Source organism: Schistocerca piceifrons, chromosome 10 (assembly GCF_021461385.2).
Source record: "Schistocerca piceifrons isolate TAMUIC-IGC-003096 chromosome 10, iqSchPice1.1, whole genome shotgun sequence".
Taxonomy (NCBI): domain Eukaryota; kingdom Metazoa; phylum Arthropoda; class Insecta; order Orthoptera; family Acrididae; genus Schistocerca; species Schistocerca piceifrons.
Window position 1 is genome coordinate 49,843,794 of NC_060147.1, and position 24,165 is coordinate 49,867,958.

At 42.2% G+C, this 24,165-nt stretch overlaps 1 protein-coding gene across 1 annotated transcript in view; it reads right to left on the minus strand.

The window, feature by feature from the left end:
• The window catches only part of LOC124718954 (Y+L amino acid transporter 2), a 78,509-nt gene that overhangs the window by 15,370 nt on the left and 38,974 nt on the right, over positions 1-24,165 (minus strand). Inside the window, exons 5-8 of the mRNA XM_047244621.1 lie at positions 17,323-17,448; positions 17,130-17,229; positions 12,040-12,084; positions 2,003-2,230 (exon numbers count right to left, since the gene is read on the minus strand). Of these exons, the coding sequence (XP_047100577.1) occupies positions 2,003-2,230; positions 12,040-12,084; positions 17,130-17,229; positions 17,323-17,448 (499 nt within the window). The remainder of the gene's footprint in view (positions 1-2,002; positions 2,231-12,039; positions 12,085-17,129; positions 17,230-17,322; positions 17,449-24,165) is intronic.

Genomic DNA, 24,165 nt, shown 5'->3' on the forward strand with positions numbered 1-24,165 from the left:
GTACTGAGGGTCCCGGGTCCGAGCCCTGTACTGTAGTACGGGTGAAACTGTTACTGGGGACACTATATTCCTCACATGTAAAATGACTGTTGGGGTTTATAGCAATGTTCTTTTGGCAGACCGCTAATAAAAATTACAACAATTACTATTAACATAGGGAGTGGCACAAATACCTGACCATTTCCATTCGTGCACAATACAGCAGTCGTGCGGAGGGCAGCGGAGAGAAGTGCGGCATTTCGAGATTACTCGAGGCAGTTTCAGTTATTTCGGAGCTGTGGTTCAGTGAGCACTGCACATTGTCACTGAGATGTATTTTAAAAGTGTCATACAACATCAGTTTCACAGACATTTTCATGTGTGTGGTAGGGGACAATTTCCATTGCATAACATGAATAAGTTGTGGGTCAAGACCTTCAGATCACCCAGTTTAACATCAAAACAAAAGCCTAAAGGATGTCCGAGATAGGTCAGATCATTGGACCAACCCCCATGTAAACGAGCTACCACTCTTCAAATGTCCGGTTGTTTGGCAACAAGAATACTACACGAGGAGATAAACTTTCACCCACATAAAACTGCAATTGTTCGAAACCTTAAGCTTCACAAGTGCGCTAATTGTCAGAGATTTTCACAACAAACAATCGCTCTGACGAGTGATGATATATTCCTCGGGAAAATGACTAGGCTCATTTTCATCTCAATGGATATGTTAACAAACACTATTTTCATTACCGATCGGACACAAACCCACAAGAGTTACGCGAATGCCCCCTGCACAGTTCCGAAGTCACAGTAGGGTACGAGGTTACCAAGACGTGTGTTATCGGGCTGTATGTTTCGAGGAAGGAAGGGTGAACAGTTACGGTAAACTGAGAATGCTACTCGAGAATGTTGGACACTTTCTTAATTCTCGAACTGAAAAGAAACTGCCTCAGTACGAAAAAGATTTTGTTCCGAGAAGACGGACCGACTGCCTGTACGGCAAACGATGTTATGGGATGGGATACTCAAGGAGCAAGTTTTGTGGCTGTATAATCTCTCACGATGGCAACACTGCTCAGCCATTTTGTTACCCTGAACTCAGGGTTTGTGACTTTTTCCTTTGGGGTTAACACAAATTGTAAGTGTGTGCACACGAACGCCATACACTGCAAATCTTGAAAGAAGCTCCAGGACAAGTGATTGCATTTGTAAAAAATGAGACGTCGAGTAAAGTGTGAGAGCTTTGCTATGAGACTTGAGGAGCCTATTCTGAGGAATGGCCGCCACTTAAATAATGTCATCTTTAAATAATGCAGCTTATGTTTTGTGCTTTCTGTGTGTCTAAAAGGTTACATGTAGGTTTTATACAGTGTTTTTTATTAGCTGTCATCTTTTACAATTCCCAATAAATGACACACTTGCAAAAATGTTTATAAACATTGGAGTTATTTTTATTTTAAAACTGTTTGATATTTCTGTCACTCCCAGTATTTCTGCACACGTGGTGCGATCATTTGTTTATTTTTCTCTCTCGACTGTTTATATTTATTCTGTGAAACTACAGATGTACTGTGAAGGGTTGCTACTTTCAAATAAATGATGCACAAGCAGGCTGCCAGCAGAATACTGCTACAAACCCAGAAAGTCCTTTTACATATCAAAAACACATTGTCCCATATAAAGGTTTCACACACACTACAGTACAAAAACTGGCATGATCAGTGGTTGAACCTGGAAGGTACAACATACTGACACTCTACTGACTTTCGAGGAGGGGCTTGTGATGACAGTTGCTCGCAGTTGTGCTTTTTCTGCACTCCTTAGGTTCTTATTACTTACCATGTACACACATTCTCCTGGACAATGGTACACGGCACAAGCTGTAACGGAGTTTCAGTCGATACTCTGTTGATATACAATGTTGGGTACTGACCTGACAGACAGATATGGGTGTTAGAGACAGGACTGGGCGAGTTGTAAATTCTGGATAAAAGCACAGTGCTGACAGTTGCCCCACCTGGAGGACGTCATGATGTGGACACTGAGGCCCCCAAACGCAGACAGTGCGACCAGCAGGGGCATGCTCCACGACATCGGTCCCAGGACTTTGTCTGCAAATGTGACGGCAATGGCGTCGGAGGAGATCATCGCTATCGGAGTGAGGACTGCGAGGTACGCCACATTGGCGAGCACATAAATGAACGTCACCAGTGGGATAGATATGTAAATAGCTCGTGGCAAATTACTGAAACAGAAGAGGTAATTTTCAAAGCAAATAATCATAAAGTGTGTGTGTGTGTGTGTGTGTGTGTGTGTGTGTGTGTGTGCGTGCACGCGAAATCACGTGCCAACATATCAACATATTTTAGGAATCTTGTGCCAATGTCAAAAAAACTAGGTACATACAAAACTTATTACTAGGGGGCAATTATCATGGTTGTAATACATCAATATTCACAAGGGTGGGGAAGTGAACTCTTTATTGTGGATCTTACGACTGATTTGATGTGCCCTGCTATGATTTCATCTGCTGTGACAATCTTATTACCTTCAAGCAGCCTGTCCATCCTACCCAAAAACTTTCTGTCCAGTAAGAGTCCCGGGAGTGACTCCCTGATGCCTAACACATTTACTATCATCTCACTACTTCTTCCAATTGCTGTTTTACACACATTCCTTTACTCCTCCTGAAACTTATCTTTCTTATCTTTAGGTCCACTGAGGCATTCGCAGTGATTTAAAATGGAATGACCATATTAAAAGTAATCGTTGGTAAAGCAGATGCCAGACGGATTCAGTGGAACAATCCTGAGCAAATGCAGTCCGAAAACAAAGGAAGAAGGTTACAGTACACTTGTTCGCACACTGCTTGAATATTGCTCACCGGTGTGGGATCTGTAGCAGATAGGGTTGATAGAAGAGGTAGAGAAGATCCAACGGAGAGCAGCGCGCTTCGTTACAGGATCATTTAGTAATCGCGAAAGCGTTACAGAGATGATAGATAAACTCCAGTGGAAGACCCTGCAGGAGAGACGCTCAGTAGCTCGGAACGGGCTTTTGTTGAAGTTTTGAGAACATACTTTCACCGAGGAGTCAAGCAGTATATTGCTCCCTCCAACGTATATCTCGCGAAGAGACCATGAGGATAAAATCAGAGAGATCAGAGCCCACACAGAGGCAAACCGACAATCTTTCTTTCCACGAACAGTACAAGACTGGAATAGAAGGGAGAACCGATAGAGGTACTCAAAGTACCCTCCGCCACACACCGTCAGGTGGCTTACGGAGTATGGATGTAGATGTAGATTTTCAGCATCATACTGTAACAACACACTTCCAATGCTTTAATTTCCTTCTTTTCTGGCTTTGCTACAATCCAAGATTCACCTCTGTACAATGCCTTACACCAGATGGACCTTCCCAGATTTCTTTCTCACAAGGAAAAATCTCCAAGGGATAGGATCAATTTTTTGAAACCACCTTTACGTGGTTGTTAAGTTAGTGTTCCAGGTATCATATCCTGCAGCCATTCGCTTCGGTGGGCCCTAGTTTATGTAAATCGTCAAACAAGGAATTTCTTATAGGTCTCTAGAGCACTGAAAATAGCAACACTACAAAAATGGTGCTGTACTGTAGGAAACAAGTTAAGTATCTGATACATTGAACACTGTGCATTCAAACTCTGCAACGCGCATTCTCTCTCTCTCTCTCCCCCCCCCCCCCCTCTTTGTTTTACATCTTAACTGACATGACTGATGATTATTTTTATCAGTTAATTGGCATAAATATGATTGTTCTCATTTCTGATCATTTGCCATGTAATTTTCATCATGCTATTACACTGCATGACAACCGCTAAAGAACAGTGACACTCAGACACAAATAATCACAGGGAATGATAGATGACAAGAAACATACTACATGGATAATAGAATTGGAGTAGCATATTTATAACAAAAAAATGATACAGGTTGCACCACATGGGAAAGTGGATAATAGACATAAATAACAGTCATGTTTGACACATGTCAGGCTCCCAACATAAAGGTCAATATCGGACACTCTGCAAGGAATATCCCTCCTAAGGCACTAATGCATATTTTGGGCCTGTTATTCATGCTGGCTACCAAACTATTGAGGAGTCTTTGGGGATATTGTCCCATTCTTAAGGCGGATTTTCGGTTCCTGCACAGTTCAGGGAGAGGGTGTTCATTGAAAAACATGTCTGCCAAGAGCATCTCTGGCATGCTCTAAAGGGTTTAGGTCTGGGGAGTAAGTAAGCCATCCCATATAGTCAATATCTTCACTTTCCAGTGTTTCCGACACCCCAGCCATACTATTTTTTTGTTTTGTTTCAGGGCACAAAAACAGCTGAAGTAATAAGCATTCATGACATAACCTTCGAACACTAATACGAAAAAGATGTTAAAAGCGACTACACACTTAGCCCAATACACGGAAGGAAAGAGAGCTAAGAAGAAAAACTTTCTCCACGAGAGAGGTCCACAAAAGACGCTGTAGAGACAGCAGAAGTCCCCGAGTCAGAGATAAAATGTTCTTTGTCATACTGCTGTGACAGATAAAAAATAAAATGAGGTCAACAGACCGTGCATCGTTTGTGAAAACGGCTGATAACTCAGACGCAAACATACACTATAATATAAGCGGTTAAAAAAAAGAAAAAAAAAAAGGCACTCGGTGACAGCAATGAGCACAAAGTGGTGGGGATCACTACTTAACAAATGGTGACAGCTAAAAAAACTGTGAAAAGTACGCAATTTAACTAAAATGATCTCGTGGCACAAGGGCCGAGAAGAGGTCAGTCAAGCTGCTGGGTGAGGTCTAATTCCCGGAGCTTGTTCCCGTGAAGAGAAGACCACTGGCGATGCCAAAGTGACACCACCTACCAACAGATGGCAACACAGAGATCATCCAAAGGAATGCAAGAGTTAGCAGATCAAGGCAGGATAACTGCAGCCTCAGCAGCAGCCTCATTTCCTGTCAGACCGATGTGACCGGGAGCCCCATCAGACAGACATGATAGGGCTGTATACAGCACACTGAGTGGCTAAATGGCACCGAGAGAATTGGAGCAGATAACAAAAAGGCTGTGTCACCAGATGTACTTGATGCCCTGATAGAGGACAAAGTGCACTACTGTACAAATCAAGCAGTCTTCTGGAAGCTGATACCGAAACACTTTGGTGTCAATGACTAAGGTGCAACTGACACCAGGGTCAGTCAGAGCCACGTCAGTGTACACAAAGGTGCTATCGCTAAGTTGCGTGCAAACATTGAGAAATGTACAGCGACAGGTCAAATCCAGATTAGTTTCCTCAGGAAGCGAACGAAGTCCGAGACGAGCACGGGCTGTGGCAGGTAGGGTGAAGTTAAGCTGCTGGAGCCATAGCCGAAAGTGAACTCTGGGAGGTAACAGACAACGGACGCACTGCATGGTGGTCAAGGGAGTAATCGAAAAAGAGGGCATAGCACGGGTGGCTGGGCACGGCAGACAAACGGCACGCGTATCCGCCGAGGAGAACGCCACACCGGTACAACAGCGGTATGTCGGCAGCTTCTGCACACAGACACTCGACAGAGATACTGTAAAAGGCATGTGTGGCCAAATGTATTTCACAATATTGGATTGTTTTAAGATGGTGTAAGATGGATGGACGCACAGGTGAATAAATGAAACAGCCATAGTCTAGTTTCGAACTGACGAGGGATCGGTGCAGACAGAGAAGGGACTCCGAACTGCTCCCCAGGAAGTATTGCTTAGGACACACAGGACATTGACGAATCAGGTAAGATTTGTGGGAGGGCCAACAAAGTTTTCTATCAAGCACGAGTCCCAGGAATTTTGTAGTTTCAGTGAGCGGATAGCAACAGGCCCAAAATGTAAAGATGGTGGAAGAAACCCATTGCACTGCCAGAAATTCATTCAAACAATTTTGTCAGTGAAAAAGCTAAAGCCGACGTCAGTGCTCCACGAGTAAAGACGATCGAGACATCACTGAAGACACCACTCGAGGAGACAAATCTGTGGAGAACTGCAATAGATGTCAAAGACGTCAACGAAAGGGGAACCAGCCGGAGATACCTGGTGGTACACAGGCCACAATGAGATTAATGACTACAGCAAAGAGGACAATGCTTATGACATTCTAGAGGCAGCCTGTTCTCCTGGATAAAGGTGTCTGACAAGATCAAACCTACACATACCTTGAAAACTCTGTCACTTACAAATTCCCGAAGGAAATGGCGCAAGTGGTCTCGAAAGCCCCAAGTGTATAGAGTACAAGGATATCAGTCCTCCAGCAAGTGCCATAGACTTTCTCCAAATCCAAAAACATGGCCACAGTCTGGTATTTATGCAGAAAACTGTTCATGACATGGGGTGATAAAATGATGAAACTGTCAACTGCAAAACAGTGCACTTGACATCCATATTGTGCATTCGTTATAAGATTGAAAGACATGAGCCACCATACCAGCCGACCATGAATCATATGTTCAATTAACTTGACTGGTGGTGAGGGAAATGGAGTGGCAGTTAGAAGGACGATGTTTGTCTTTACCGGGCTTAGGTAAGGGCATGACAATAGCTTCATGAAAGCACCTGGGAAACGTGCTATCTTCCCAGTTGCAATTGTTACATATGAAGGAGAAAGTGCTTGCCCGCAACAGACAGGTTCTGCAACATTTGAATGTGAACTCGTCCAGCTGTGGGGTGGAGGACTGGGATGAAGTGAGCGCATGATCTAGCTCCCTCGTAGCAAAGGCAGCATTGTAGCACTCACAATTCTGAAAACAGAAGGGTGTCACCCGAGCCTCATCCACCTGTTTCTGATGGAAGAAGGCAGGGTGATAGTTGCTGGAGCTCGAAATCTCCACAAAAGTGGCCCAAGGTGTTGATAGCAAGAGTCCAAAATGACATCCTTTGCTACAGTTAAGCAAGAAATCGAGGAATGGACCTTGGTCCCATGGAGCTTACGGAGGTTGCCCCCACACAACAGAAGAGGGAGTGAAACTGTCAAAAGAACTAGTAAATGAAAGCCAGCCAGCTTTTTGCTATCCCGAAGAATGCCACGACACAGTGCATGCAACTGTTTATAACAAATACAGATGACGGTTAAAAATGCAGCGAGCACATTTCCACGAGCGAATTGTATCGTGGCGTGCCTGACTCCACCGAGGCATTGGGACACGGTGCAGTAAAGAAGTGTTGCAAGGAGTGGAAAATTTATAAGATATTCTACCTAGTCATCGCAACTGGGAAAATAATGTTCATCGAAAGTTTCCAGGGACGAGTAAAGCCTACAGCCGGCCTTAGAAAACAGGCAATTGGGTTTACACATGGTGTGGTGGAAGTCAGCAAATGGATAGCGCATGGTAAATGGACACTTGAGTACGTGTCAAAGAGAACAGACCACTCGAGACAAGGGGCAAGCTGGGCAGTGGAAGTTCAAATGGAAAAGGTGTGTGTGTGTGTGTGTGTGTGTGTGTGTGTGTGTGTGTGTGTGTGTGTGTGTGTGTAGAGTCTGAGAAGAAGGTCGGTCCTCCAGTGCTAAGACTGATGAGGTTGACACAGAATCAGCGAAGGGGGGGACCTCTCTGACAGGTTGTCGAAGAGCGCCAGAGGGGAAGGTGTGCATTAAGATCACCAAGCAGCAGAAAGTGATGGAGCAGTTGACCATTAAGCTGGAGGAAGTCTGCACTGGTGACCACGAATGACGGAGGGATGTAGATGTTGCAAAGAGAAAGGTGAAGTGAGGAAGGATAATGGGGACTGCAACAGCTTGCAGTCGAGTGTTTAGTGAGAAGGTTTAGCAATGGACTTCATCCCGGATGAGCAGCCCAACTTCCCCACGAGATGGAATACTGTTCACAGGGAGGAGGGGGGGCCCTGAGTCAAACTGGACCGGAAGGAAACGTGAGAGGTCAAAGCGGCCTCGAAGATGCAATTTTGTTTCTTGGAGGCAGAAAACAAGCAGATGCTGGGATTCCAAGAGCAGTTGTAATTCCTCCTTGTTGGATATAATGTCACGAACGTACTACTGACCGTTGGAGAAGAGTCGTAATGTAAAATGGGGAAGATGGAACAAATGAACAGTAGTCCCCTCAAGGGCTGCTGAGTGCCAGCCTTCAAAGACTCACAGCTACAAGGCGCAGAGGCTGAAGGATACTGTTCCACGAGATCCACAAAGGTGTCGGCAGTCTCCCTCTGTCAGTCTGCGGAGCACAGGGCAGAGAAACAGTTGGCGGTGTGCACCAGTGACATAGAGGTCAGCCGGGTGAGAGTATCGTGCAACGACACCATCGAAGAGGATCACCGAGTCAGTGAAGGAGAAGACTGTTTACCTTTGTTTGATTTCTTAGAGGCTTTGGGGATGGCAGACAAAGACTCAGATGAGTGTCGGATCTAGGGACGTGAAACATCTACATCTACATCTACATTTATACTCCGCAAGCCATCCAACGGTGTGTGGCGAAGGGCACTTTACGTGTCACTGTCATTACCTCCCTTTTCTGTTCCAGTCGCGTATGGTTCACGGGAAGAACGACTGCAAGAAAACCCCCGTGCACGCTCGAATCTAATTTTACGTTCGTGATCTCCTCGGGAGGTATAAGTAGGGGGAAGCAATATATTCGATACCTCATCCAGAAACGCAACCTCTCGAAACCTGGCGAGCAAGCTACACCGTGATGCAGAGCGCCTCTCTTGCAGAGTCTGCCACTCCAGTTTGCTAAACATCTCCGTAACGCTATCACGCTTACCAAATAACCCTGTGACGAAACGCGCTGCTCTTCTTCGGATCTTCTCTATCTCCTCCGATCTGGTACAGATCCCACACTGATGAGCAATACTCAAGTATAGGTTGAACGAGTGTTTTGTAAGCCACCTCCTTTGTTGATGGACTACATTTTCTAAGGACTCTCCCAATGAATCTCAACCTGGTACCCTCCTTACCAACAATTAATTTTATATGATCATTCCACTTCAAATCGTTCCGCACGCATACTCCCAGATATTTTACAGAAGTAACTGCTACCTGTGTGTGTTCCGCTATCATATAATCATACAATAAAGGATCCTTCTTTCTATGTATTCGCAATACATTACATTTGTCTATGTTAAGAGTCAGTTGCCACTCCCTGCACCAAGTACCTATCTGCTGCAGATCTTCCTGCATTTCGTTGCAATTTTCTAATGGTGCAACTTTTCTGTATACTACAGCATCATCCGCGAAAAGCCGCATGGAACTTCCGACACTATCTACTAGGTCATTTATATATATATATTGTGAAAAGCAATGGTCCCGTAACACTCCCCTGTGGCACACCAGAGGTTACTTTCACGTCTGTAGACGTCTCTCCATTGATAACAACATGCTGTGTTCTGTTTGCTAAAAACTCTTCAATCCAGCCACACAGCTGGCCTGATATTCCGTAGGCTCTTACTTTGTTTATCAGGGGACAGTGTGGAATTGTATCGAACGCCTTCCGGAAGTCAAGGAAAATAGCATCTACCTGGGAGCCTGTATCTAATATTTTCTGGGTATCATGAACAAATAAAGCGAGCTGAGCCTCACACGATCGCTGTTGATTCCTACAGAGTAGATTCTGGGTTTCCAGAAACGACATGATACACGAGCAAAAAACATGTTCTAAAATTCTACAACAGATCAACGTCAGAGATATAGGTCTATAGTTTTGCTCATCTGCTCGATGCGAGTACTCCTTTTGCCCTTCCTGGCCTGCTGGGTAATGTAGCAGTTGATTCTGGGGAAAGATTTCGTGGCTCATCCCGCATCTGTAGAAGGAGACATGGATGTTATCGTTATACTGGGAGACTTTACAACTGCAATGCTGAATCGACTGCAGGTCGCAAGTATGTGTGGTCACATTATCCGTGGAGTGAGGCAAAGCAAGATTGGTACTGTAAGTGCTGGATGGTAAAATGCAGGGCTTTCGAATAGCCAACAACTTGTGACAGACAGAGTAAGGTACTTTTTTCTTCATCCAGATCTCCCGGCTGGCTCCCAAATCGAGATACGTGGGACATTCACAGGCGAGGCGCCACGGTCACTATTACAACCGATATAGTGGGAAGTAGGAGGTGGGCAATCACTCTCGTCAGTATACCTGCCACAAGTAAAACAATTGGCTGTATTTTAACAGGACATGTGAGTATGGCTGTAACATTGACACCGGTAGCACCACATTGCGTTTGGAAATCAAGGTCGGACTGTGATAGCTTCATAGCCTGCTTTGATATTCAATGGAAGCAATACTCTATCAAAGAGTGTGTGTATGCACTACGGTTGCATCAAACTTTTTTGTTACCCAATGGACTGCAGTGACACCTCAACTGGAGAGGTAAGTTTGGATGTCTCTCTCCGTCAGAGCATCAAGCAGTCGAGTGTAAATGACACCACGTGAAGAATTCAGTCTTTGACGGACCTCGATACGAATGGGACAGCCGTGGAGGAGCGAAGCTGTAAGCAGTTGTTGGGTTTGAAAATCACAATTGGTCTTAAAAGGCAAAGTCCATTATGCAAAAAAGAGAAGGATTCACAAGGCCTGCAACTGCATCAGCACCTTTCTGAATAATAAATGGATTAATCGTAGCAAAGTGCTGGCCACCTCTGGTGCACCATACCACAAGGAACTGAGGTGCAGCTGGGAGAGTCTCTGAGCCTTTAGCCTTATTCCGTTTACGTTTAGTAGATGTAGATGAAGACAGTGACTAGCTCATTGCTAAGAAATCGCCCACAACTGCCGGCATCTCTGATGGCGTGCTCCTTCCAACTGAGGGGACCCCTAAGACCAGGGTCATCACCTGCTGCCTCAGGTGATTGCTCACACCTCAGGTCGCACCTCCTGAACTCCTGACAGTGGGACCAACCGGCAATTTGGGAAGGTAACAGCTCAGGTAATCACCCCTCTCTGGCCTGGCCTATACCTGGGCGTACTTACGAACCCTAACTGTCACCCCGTGGCTGGGAATTACACGTTACCCAGTCACCTGCTTCGTGTAAAACACACAAGCTGGCACAGATGTGCAGCTCAGGAACAGAAGAGCTGCTGCAAAGGCTGTGGCCCCATAGTAGCTGAGCACGAACTCACGAAAGAGTGGTAAGCCCCCTTGGGAGTCAGTGGTTGTGTGTTGGGCAGTCACTGTCATCCATAAACAGGAAGTTGGAATCTACCACACCCCTAAACCGAAAGAATCAATCCAGATTAACCTCCTTGCAATATTGCAAATTCATGCGTGCACACACAAACACACAAGCGCGCATGTGCCCACACACCACCTGCCCTTCCATTATGGTACAGTTTTAGGTGGCTCGTTGTCCCAGGTTTGATTCCATACCATGTCGGGGATTTTCTCCGCTTCAAACAAAGAGAGAGAGAGTGTGTGTGTGTGTGTGTGTGTGTGTGTGTGTGTGCGTGTGCGCTCGCGCGCGCGTTCGTGTTGTCCTAATCCCTATCATCACTTGACCACAACTGTTGTGGTCAAGTCTTTAAAGTAAACACTCCTTAACAAATTCAAAGAATCCAGATATTGATAGCTCAAGTTATGCAAGTGCACATGGGGGCGTTCTTGAGATGCTGAAACTGGTGGTCTGTATAAAATAACTTCTCAAAGAAAACAGCTGTTTGCAATTTTCCTTGGTACTTATTTGACTGGCCTCTGACCCTTCTCCACAATGGATCAACAGAAGGTCCTCAGTTTTTAGTGATTTTCATACTTTAACTTAATGTCTCACTGTCTTAATTTGACACACACTGACTGAATTTTCCGTTTCATACGCATTTGAAGCTTAGCTTTGAAAACCCTGTTTAGTTTCCCAAAAGCTCTGCAATCCATTTATATCCTTCACTCCCATTCAATTTGCTGTCTTTAACTGAACTAAATACAGAAACTCATCAATTTGTTCTACTACTGCATTCTTAACTTTTATTACTTTCTTTGTAGTGTATTGCTTACACATTTATCTTTTTTTTTAGGAAAGGTATACTGCATTATAAGCTAGGTCTACTTACACATAAGGATTCTTCAGCTCTTCAGTCATGAAGTTTAAGTAATTCCTGGAAAAAAAGGAAATCCAATGGTAATTATTCAACATTCAACAGGAAAATATCAACATATCCTATATTACATTCTATCAGCTTGGTACATTTCTTCAAAACAAAACAGAATGTGGGCATTCACCCCCCATTCTCCCCCACAAATTTATGCAGAGTTTTCCCCAAGAACCTTAGTAAACTTTTGTTATTCAATTGCACTCTGCAATTCCGACTTTAATACAAGAGTACAGTAATAACAATGATAATTTGAGTTTGCCTGCAAGAAATGCAAAAACAAATATCTAGCGCATGGTAATCATTAGAAAATTAAAATAAAATATAGAAAATGAACTCATAAACAAATGAAAACATACAAAGGTTCCATCAGCAACCGACAAACTTCATAGCGTTTCGAAATGGGGTTGTTAACACTTGAGAGAAGTTATGACTTAGAACAAAGATATCGATGGAACAACGAAAGAGAGTGAGAAAGCAATGGAAACAGAATTGGTGTGTGTGTATGTGTGTGTGTGTGTGTGTGTGTGTGTGTGTGTGTGTGGGGGGGGGGGGGGGGGGGGGGGGGGGAGAGAATATAAAGCAAACTGTGTAGTATATATCTAAAAACACAGATGATGTGACTTACCGAACGAAAGTGCTGTCAGGTCGATAGACACACAAACAAACACACAAATTTCAAGCTGTCGCAACAAACTGTTGCCTCATCAGGAAAGATGAGGCAACAGTTTGTTGCGAAAGCTTGAATTTCGTGTGTATGTTTGTGTGTCTATCGACCTGCCAACACTTTAGTTCGGTAAGTCACATCATCTGTGTTTTTAGATATATTTTTCCCACGTGGAATGTTTCCCTCTATTATATTCATATCATTAATTTAAACTGTGTAGTATGACAGACAAACAAAATGTGAATAGGTTTAACAAACGCTAAATGTAGCGTTCCTGGCACAGGAAAAGGGAGTTGCAGAAAAAAAGATGGCCCACATGAGAGTCATCAGCACAATAGGAGATCTAGTGTGTTGTAGAAATCCCATGCAGGCTTTAGAAAGTGTTTCAATCTATCTATTTCAGGTATCTATGCCCCATATATACTCCGTTTAAAAGTGGGTTCTACAATCCAACTATGTTGACCCCTGGGGTATACAAGTTGACTCTTTTTTACAGCATCAACCACTTGAAATCCACCACCACTTAACTCCCTACATCACTTAAACACAGTTATTCTGTTTGCAACACCTTCACTGTAAACCGTTTTGATTCGGTACGTGTTATCCCTTCCGTACGTAGGAAGCGGATTATAGCACGTGGGTCGCATTTGGTGGGATTTCTTACAGACATCTTTCTCGCAACTGGACACTACGTCAGTTTGTGTACTACTGTTTTCCTACGGTGCTCACTCTGGTCAGGGAGATCCCCCTTTAACACACAGTGTTGCCAGCTCTCATAAAACCACAGATGGTTATGATCACAGTACACTTGCCTTCTGAACACACCTCATACCAGCATTTAAATCTTTCATTGCATCTATTAAAGGGAAAAGTACTTCTCTCCAATTAAATAACAAAAATGCATAACTTCTAGTCGAGCCCAGTACTACTGCTTTTACTGACTCCATACAAAGGTCACAGTGACCACATTAACCAACATCTTAAAAGTAAGCAGTTAATTGACAACCGATCACAATTCAAATGGAACAGAGCATTTACACAAAGCAAATATTGACCGTGTAAATTTAAATCTACCTACCAAACCCACATTCCATAATCAGTATTGAGGTGCTCAAAACGTTTGTCTGGAAAGTGACGTCACCAGTTCTATTACGATGCTACAATTGGTCAGATGACAGTCTCTCCTCCAGCATTAGTCTGTGGTAGTTGTTAGCTCCCCAATGTAACAAACCTCAGTTCCCTCCTACCTCACAGAGAATTGGAATGTGTCTACGTAAAGCCTCATTTAGCAGTCCAGTTCCTGTGGTGACACAGGGTTCCCTCAAACAATGATATATGTGTGATCGAAGTCTGCAAATTTTAGGGAGTCCACTGCAGAAATGTTTCAACGGACCGATCAGGCATTTAGGAACAAATGTCTGTCAAAATGGTAGGCGTTTCAGCAATGTGAGACATTCTTTGGAAGGCAAAGCGCTGGATGTGCTCTGCTGTCGACACATGAAGACACTGACTCCTGCCCGTGAAATTTTGAACTCGTCCCATAGTATGAGAGTATGCATGATAGCTCAGACTGGATGTACCCAAAACCACTGTAACTGAGCAATGGCAGATGAAGAAATGTGGGTAGATAATGATGTTCGGTTTATGGGGCACTCAACTGCGCAGTTATCAGCGCCCGAACAAATTCCCAATCTTTACTCAGTCCAATCTCGGCACTGTCATGAATGATGATGAAATGATGAAGACAACACAAACACCCAGTCCCTGAGTGGAGAAGATCCCTAACCCGGCCGGAAATCGAACCCAGGACCCCGTGATCCAGAGGCAGCAACACTAGCCATTAGACCACGAGCTGCGGACAAATGAAAGCAGCACTGGTCCCGAAGAGATTAACCGATGACCATGTGCCCAATTGAATCCTCATTTGTGGAGAACTTAGAATTATGTAGAAATAATGCCACTTTTTTGAACAGTGTTATAACGGGAAATAAGTTAGGCTTTCTGAATACGATCCTGAGACGAAGAGACAGAGCTCCGAGTCGCATACCTCGCAGTCATTGTGTATGAGTAGATCCAAAGTCAAGGCAATGCTCAGTCATCTTTCAATTCCAATGGTATTGTTTCCTCAGCCCCAGGCACCTCCGAAGGATACCACTCCAAAACTGTCCACAGCATGAAAGCTGCTGTTACCTGTGCCCAGAAAGACAGTCCGACTGAGCCTTCCAGGATGCCTACAACTCTTGGAAACCTAGCTGACAAAAAGTCTCAACACAGGAAGATCACACACTGAAGAATTGATTCATTGTACCAAAAAATTAATTTTATGGACTTAGTTATATTACTTTCCAGATAATTCTCACATTGGAGAATTGGTAATGGGAAAAGCCTCAAACACAGATTTGGGAGCATTCCCAAGTGCTTTCTCTGCTGAGCCTCGCTTATCAGGTCCCACTGACTGCCGAAATTTTATTGATGGCATCCATCACATTCCCTCCTGCAATGCGATCAGTGGCAGTAGAAAGTTTGGTGCTTAATGCCTGAATGTTGCTGTTGCTTCACTTCCTGGTTCTGAGAGAACAGGTGACTCAATTTTAATCTGTGGATGCTGATTGATCATCATTTGGTAAATGGAAGTTTGGTCTTACTCGATTGTAGTTTCACTGAATTAATGACAATTTGCATTGACAATAAATTAGAATCTATCACTGTAAAACACTGTGTGAGATTTTTGAAAAATAGTTTCAAATGAAGCAATACTGTGTTGTTTGAGGCTTTCCTCACACAACAACTGCTCCAAAGGTTCTCGAGCATTGTGTCACGTCATACTGTGCAGTTTAGACAATACTTCAGATGCAATGCCTGAAAATCTTTCACGAAGAAGCTACAGTAGAACCACGCTAATCTGTCCCCTACAGAACAGAGTATGGTCGGAACGCAAGACAGGCTACCAGAGGACAGTTTTATTGACCCATAACATCATAATACAGTATAGTACAACTTTTAATTTTCAACTGGAAATACTATCTGAAATACTGTTAAATGTTAACACAGTACGAAATGAAAACAAAACATTGACACACAAAAAATCTTACATAAAAGTGTCATGTACAGTAGTGCCTGTTCTGTAAAATATGTCTGTATTATTCTGTTACTGTGAGAGTGTGTGTAACAACTGTACATACCTTATTACAGTATTGATATGAATATAACATATGTCTGCTTGTGTCTGTATATGTGCGGATGTGTATGTGTGTGTGTGTGTGTGTGGGGGGGGGGGGGGGGGGGGGCGTGCGCGAGCGAGTGTATACCTGTCCCTTTTTCTGCCTAAGGTAAGTCTTTCCGCTCCCGGGATTGAAATGACTCCTTACCCTCTCCCTTAAAACCACATCCTTTCGTCTTTCCCTCTCCTTCCCTCTTTCCTGATGAAGCAACCGTGAGTTGCAAAAGCTTGAATTTTGTGTGTGTGTTTGTTAGTGTGTCTATCAACATACCAATGCTTTTGTTTGGTAAGTTACATCATCTTTGTTTTTAGATATATTATTACAGTATTGCATTGACACACAACTGATTTGCACTCAACTGTTTAACACTTGAGAAATTACAGGGTAAAAAACGGTGGTACGTTCTTACGCAGGATAATAAAAAGTTTGTATTGTTCTTTTGCTTAGCAGACTAAGACAATTATTTTGCCACGATGTTCCGCCATTTCCTAATCCACAAAAAATCTATTGGGGTAGATGTAGAACTTTGTTCAATGGTTTGAAGAGCTATATCAAATCCATTTTTGGCATACATGTGTGATACTCAGCCACAGGTTCACTGTTGTCATTATCTTTCCCATTCTCATCAGTTGTTCGAATAACAGCATCAATGATTTGGTCGTCAATTCTGCTTCCACCGTGTAGTCAGCGTCGTGTACTGATCCACTCACTCTTATTACTGAGCTCAATATCCAGTTGCAAAGACAGCGTCACACATTTATGTTCAGTTGGTGCCGTAATTTACTTTTACACACTTCAATATGCAAGAAAGCTTTCTCTAATTTATAAAACAAATATGTGCATATCATTTATTGATGGAGCTAGAAACAAATTATTTCATACTAAAACTAATCAAACAACCGTACCTACCATCGGCCAACAGCCTACTGAACCGTCGACAAATCCAGATCTGACTGCAGCAGCAGCAGCCCACATATGTAAACAAACACCAGAAATGGGTCGGTCAGATTAAGCGGGGAGTTTGACTACCTGAGGTTGGATTGGCGAGGTTCTACTGTATATCAACTTTGTATATCGTTAACAAGCTGCTCTCCTTTTCATCACACCAAACTAGAGCATGCAGACACTAGAATAACAGATCAGTGAAAAAGCAGGTTACCCACCATCCAGAGTAGGAAAATATACCAGAATAAATGGACACAGCAATCCTGCCCGGATCCGAGTGGGAACCTTCAAAGGGATTATTGAAATTTTCAGTGTTGCCTGCAAAGAAACAGAAATAAACCTCAAACTGGTTACATCAATTGTTGACATTATTCCATCTTAAAAATATGGAACATTTTTCTTCCCACTTACCCATAAAAAGATATGCCAACCCTGCAATGATGATAAGTACTAGTGCCAAAATCTTAGTGAACATAAACAGGTTTTGCATTCGACTAGTCTTGCGGACATCATAACAGTTCATGAATGTCAGGAAACCTGTAAGTACATAACAATTTATTATTAGCAAAAATTATAGTGAGAAATATTAAATGTTAATTATGAATATCATTCTCTGAGACATAGCTAATCAGGAAACTGATAAACTATGGTCTTACAGAAATTTCTGTACTACACAGGTACAAGATCTCTAATCACAAATTTTTATCCCATAAATGCAGTTCATCCATCTAATGTTCAAAACCAGTAATGAGATAGCTCACTATTTTTGAGTTCAGTGTATGCTTAAATCATGTAATAAACACAAGTCTTCTGATCCAGACTGTATACCAATTAGGTTCCTTCCAAAGTATGCTGATGGAATAGCTCCATACTTAACAATCATATACAACTGCTCACTTGACGAAAAATCTGTACACTAAGACTGGAAAGTTGCATTGTTCACACCAATATTTGAAAAAGGTAGTAGCAGTAAACCATTAAACTATAGGCCCATATCATTAACATTGATATGCAGCAGGATTTTGGAACATATATTGCGTTCGAACATTATGAATTACCTTGAAGGGAACTGTCTACTGACACACAGACAACATAGATCTAGACAACATCGTTCTGGTTTCATGACTTCCTTTCAGAGGGGTCATAGTTAGCAGAAACTGACGGAAAGTCATTAGTAAAACAGAAGGGATTTCTGGCGTTCCCCAAGGTAGTGTTAGATGCCCTTTACTGTTCCTTATCTATATAAGCAATTTAAGAGACAATCTGAGCCGTAGGCTTAGGTTGTTTCCAGATGATGCAGTCATTTATAGACTAATAAAGTCATCAGAAGATCAAAACAAATTGCAAAATGATTTAGAAAAGATATCTGTATGGTGTGGAAATTGACAATTGACTCTAAATAATGAAAAGTGTGAGGTCATCCACACGAATGCTGAAAGAAATTCGTTAAACTTTGGTTACGGAATAAATCAGTCAAGTGTAAAGGCCGTAAATTCAATTACAACGAAATTGAAAAGAACACTTAGAAAATGTTGTGGGGAAGGCAAACCACGGACTGGGCTTAGTTGGTAAAACAGACAGAAAATGTAACAGGCATACTAAAGGGACCACCTACACTATGCTTGTCTGCCCTCTTTCAGACTACTGCTGTGTGGTGTGGGAACCTCACCAGATAGGATTAATGGAATACATTGAGAAAATTCAAAGAAGGGCAACACGTTTTGTATTATCTTGAAATAGAAGAGAGAGTGTCACAGACATGATACAGGATTCGGGGTGGACATCATTAAAACAAAGGTGTTTTTTGTTGGAGTGGAATCCTCTCTCAAAATTTCAGTTACCAACTTTCCCTACATCTGGAGAAATGATCATCACAATACAATAAAGGAAATCAGCATTCACACAGAAAGATATAGGTATCAGTTTTTCTGCATGCTGTTCAATAGTGTAATAATTGAGAATTACCATGAAGGTGGTTTGATGGTCCCTCTGCCAGGCACTTAACTGTGATTTGCAGAGTATCCATGTAGATGTAGACATAGATGCACGAAAAATCCGTGTCACGGATATAGGATCTCAGTTTTGGGGATAATTTCTGCCACCATTCTTGCTGTCAGGTGTGATTGTGCTTTCTTCCCATTACTGGATACGGTTTTCTTTTTGAGGTATCTACGGTACATTATAACTATAAGACGGCTAATTCAGCCACAACTTCGTTATAGATTCTGACAGGGATACCACAGCCTCTAATTATTCATATTGTCTAACTGAGCTGTACACCTAGCTTCTTAGCGTGAACACTATTGATCTATGTTGAACAGTAGTATTGTAGCATTAGCTAGACATGAGGTGCCAGCACGTTTTTGAAGAACACTATTCCTCATGTTGAATGTAGCAGCAACATTTGACAGATGCTGCTTCAAAGTTAAGAGTTCTCTCCATTGTTATTCGAGGTATTTTGGTGTAGTGCTGTAATGCAAAACTTGGCCTCTGAATGTGACTTCTGATTTGAAATTTGCCTGCCGGACAGGTGAAATGCAGATAACTTGCTTCACATTCATAGGTGCAACTTTTAATTACCCTTACATGTTTCCTCCAGGTGGAAAGCAATACGAGTAGTCGAAACTGTCTGAAAAGACCTCTCAGTTAAAGGACATACAAGAAGTTTGGATGTCCTTTTCAGGATCCATAAGTTTTTAGAACTGGACATTTAATTTACTCGCAAGTCATCAAGCTAAACTCCATCTAATGTACTAAGCCACTCTACTGCTGTGAGAAATCCCATTTATGGTGCCCAAATTCTACTCTCTTGTTTACATGTCAGCCACAGCTCACTTCCACGCCATAACGCAGAGCTGCCCACGGTCTTATACATCAACTGCATGTGTGTCTTTCTGTTTTGATTTTCAGCCATGTATTTATTTGTCCACATGTGATTTTGCTAGTATGTAGAAGACAATGTGAAAAAAGTGAGGGAAATCGGGGAGGGGGGGGGGGGGGGTGCAACAGAGTTTTGAAAGTCTAGTACAGCTCCTGCAGGATAGCTCGGGGTCCTGTGCAGAAATGCATTCTCATTCTCAGCACCGTACGAGCTGCCTCCATTCCAAAGGGGCACCCTGCTCAGTTTGCTGTCACCTACTGAATGTATATTTTTATACCCAGGGCGAGTTGTTCATTAGCTACTGTGGTGTAACGTATCACACCTTTAGAGTGACGTGTAACCCTACATCTACCTAGTTAATGAATCACGGTCGCAACAGTTGAAACCATTTACGTACAAAACATTTTTGTGCGTAGCCTGGTGCTGGCAGGGCCACACTGCAAAATGAAGATGTGGATGTGCCAGCTTTCTCACACAATTTTGACGAAACTATTCAGTAAAAAACAAAAAACATTCTCCCACAGCCTCTGTCATCAGTTTCGTGATGAACTGCCTAACGTTTTATTAAGTCATACGTACTGTGATATTTTGACAGTAAGGAAGCTACTGCACAAAATTCAAATAGCTTTCAGCGAAAAGTAGTGGTCGCTATGAGCTTGCGTTTTGTCTCTCTTAGGTCATACACTGATGCATACAAAATGTAACTTGTATATAGAACTCTCCTGTAGAGTTTGTGAAGGCTCTCGTAAGAACTTCAGCATACTGGGCATGGTAGTTCTCATCGCTCATATGCCATCCACATGTGGCCAGACTGTGTGGGAGCAATATTTTGGTGTGGGAGGGATAGCAGCTGTCAAAGTGCAGATACTGTTGGCAGTTTTTAGGTTTAATGTGGACAGCGGTGTGGATGAGGCCATCAGAGAGGTGAAGTTCAATGTTCAGGAATGTGACATACTGGGTTCAGGATGGACAGGTGAAGGAGATTTCCTATGCCATGTCCTCACACAGGCCCAATCATTCCACCACCCCATCACCCAATATTGCCCTGGACTGGAACAGCTGAACCGTATCCTTCTGGAGGGCTTTGTTTGTCTACCATCATGACCTGAAATGAGGGACACCCCGACCTAAATCCTTTCGGCCCCTCCTAAAGGGGTATTCCATTGCCCACCCAACCTACAAAGCATTCTAAGTCCATCCCTATGCTACTCCCAATCCCAACCCCTCGCCCAGGGATCATATCCTTTTTGAACACCCAGGCGTGAGGTCTGCCCAATCCATAGACCCATCATTCCCACTGTAATGGATCTGGGAGATGTCTTATTTTTTACCGGATTTGTCGATACCAAATTGTAAATGTTTTCGTATATTTTTTGTCAGAATTTTTTATTATAATTTGCCTTATTATATGTTAATTTACTTATATTTTTGAGAGTGAAAGCATATTGATTACTATTAGTAAATGTGTCGAAGAATAGCAAAGAGACTGATTACAAGTGGAAGCTTGTGTGGTGTGTAAAATATCTTTGACGCTGGAGTCGTCTTTGACTGTACTCAATCGGCAGTTAACTCTTGGTGTGTGTTGACGGAAGAAGAATGTGCAGGTCGCCGTCAAATAATTTTGAATTATGTTACTATTTTTTTTATATAAACTATAAGAAGAAACTACATTTGAAGAAATGGTATTTGAAACACCAAAAATGAGGCAAACACATTGAACCAGGTCATTTCTGCAGCCGACAAAGATGCATTGTGGAATCATACTTCATTAGACAACTGAAGCCAAGACCAATATCGCCTTGTAAACATCTAACTGAAAAGGTACTGTCACGAAATATGCCAAATTTAAGTAAATAAAGAGTGAGCATATTTCAACTTTGTGTCTCAGCCGGGATACCATATTTCACCACTCCAGTTCTCTCATAGGCTTATCCTACCCCCATAAGAGGCTAGGCCACCTGTGAAAGCAACCATGTCACATACCAGCTCTGCCGCAAACACTGCACAGCTTTTTTTTTATTTCAATGGCTACTTCACAGCCTGGTTCATCTACTATTGGTGATGTTTGTTTATATAATTGCTTAGTTTTATACTTCCGGCCTCTACTGCAGAATCTGAAGAGAAAATCTGACCTGCTTAGTATCCACAGCCATGAAGTAATAAAAAGGTGAGCTAAATAATATCACATCATATTAGAGCTCACTGACAAGTCATCAACACTAGGGAACATCACACTATTGACCCAATTTGTCCCCAATTGTTTGTTTAATAACAGACTGTTTCACAATTGTTGCACTTACTACTGCATTAATATATTAGTGAGATGAAATTGTTTAAACCCTGCTGAGTTTGTGGCAAAAGAATCTAATTTTAATGTGTTAACAAGTCAGGTGAAATTGTTCTTTCTGTTGAAATTTCAGAACAGTCCAGCAATCTACTGCGTTTTTTATAATAAATGGTCAACAAGTCGAATTATTAGTCATACTGGCTTAACCTGACATTTGTAGACAAGATAGCTGTAGCTTACAAATTCTGCTTGTGAGTGACGTTCAGCTATTTAACTGCACCTCTCCTACCAGGTGGCAGTCACCTGGATGGAACCCCCTCCACCACCAGTTTGCCCTCTTCTACCAAGCTGTCTGGGAGGTACAGTTCAATTCTTTCCTGCGCATTTTACATTGGTAAACACTGGACCAGCTTCAGGCCAGAGATAATGAAGAGTAAAAAAGAATGGGATCAAGAGGAACAGAAATACACTGTTGGGACGATGGAGGTAGACAAAGGTAAAGGAGATGACAGGGCATTAAAGTATTTTCCAGAACACACAATTTTTAGGTAGTTTTCATTTTTGGTCAAAAGTGTGATATCATCTATATGTAAGAGACAGTATTTCTATTCTACAGTTTCTATGTAGATTGTTCAACCAAAATTGGCCATCAGGATTAAATAAAAAAGCCACTTGGGCTGTTTCAAAATTATATTTACAAATTATACTATTCCAATGGCCAGTGACAATTTGAAAACTGAAAAAGTGATAGGTTGCTTCTTCTCTGTGAAGGTACATTAGTGCGGTTTGTGGAAAATTTTATATTGTTGTAGTTCAGGTCTATGAGTGATTCTGACAACAAAGAAAAAATGAACAGAAATCTTATCAGAAGTGGTATGAAGACACTCTGCTGTCCAACTTAACTAATTTACTTTGTTCAAATAACTAATGGGGATGCAACCAGGTGATATCTTCGGCAAATGGTGTTATTTAGACAGGTACACAAGACTTTTTTTATTGCAATGAAAAATGTTTATCATAATTTGATTATTGTTAACAGAGGGTCTACACAGTTATTTCTAGATCACAGGACACTACAAAATGGATAATACTAAAGAGACATTCTTCTACTAGTAGACTGTACAATGGGTGAATTATTGGATCTTCCTGCCAAGAAAAACCACAGCTGCCTCTATAGCACATAAAAAAATAAAGAAAGAAAACAGAGACATGGTTCTGAGACTGCTACCACACCACTGCTATTTTAAATGCATATAGTTTAGATGGGTACGTATTTAGAGCAATGTGGCACAGGACTATACAAAATAAACACTACAACAGAAAACCAGCATGGCACAATTTGTGAAATAAACAAAATAATAATGAAATGTGGCAATATGAACATGTATTGGAACATATATGGAATGATTCATTTTTTAGTTAAATCCAGATAGCTGTTATAGTAGTGACAAACAGTGATTTATAATCAGATACATGTGGCACACAACCACTGATGGAACGGTGTGTTGTATCAAAAGTTGAACTGTTTTCACATATCAAATTTCTTTTTCTCAATTTAATAGGTCACTTGTTACTTCACAGTGTTTACTTTGTGAGTGGATCTTATGGCTTTTTATTCTACTTTAACCATGTGATTATGATATCAATGTATGTATCTAGTTACTACAGCCACTAAGAACCAAGGACAATCTTTCAGTTTTCCACAAGATGAAACAGAGAAGTGCCTAAAAGTAGATGCAGACGTAAACCAGTGGAAAAATGCTCCTATTAAGAGTACAAAAAACTCGAATATGTTCCTGTTTATTAAAAATAATGATTGAAAAAATGGGGTACCCAGCTGCCTCATTCTACCTTCCTCAATTTTCTCAAAAATCTTGGCATGAGAATTTATTCGAACTGTTTCTGACATGTAACTCACCTGAAACTCCCACAAGAAGCCCTAACTCTAACTCACTCACACCCACTACTCCATCACTCCCTCATACCCACCCAGTCCCCCCCCCCCCCCCCATTCAGCCAAACTCATTGTCATTATCTCTTTCTGTCTCTCTGTCACTGTCTCCTGTGTCAAAGCCACACACCGCCA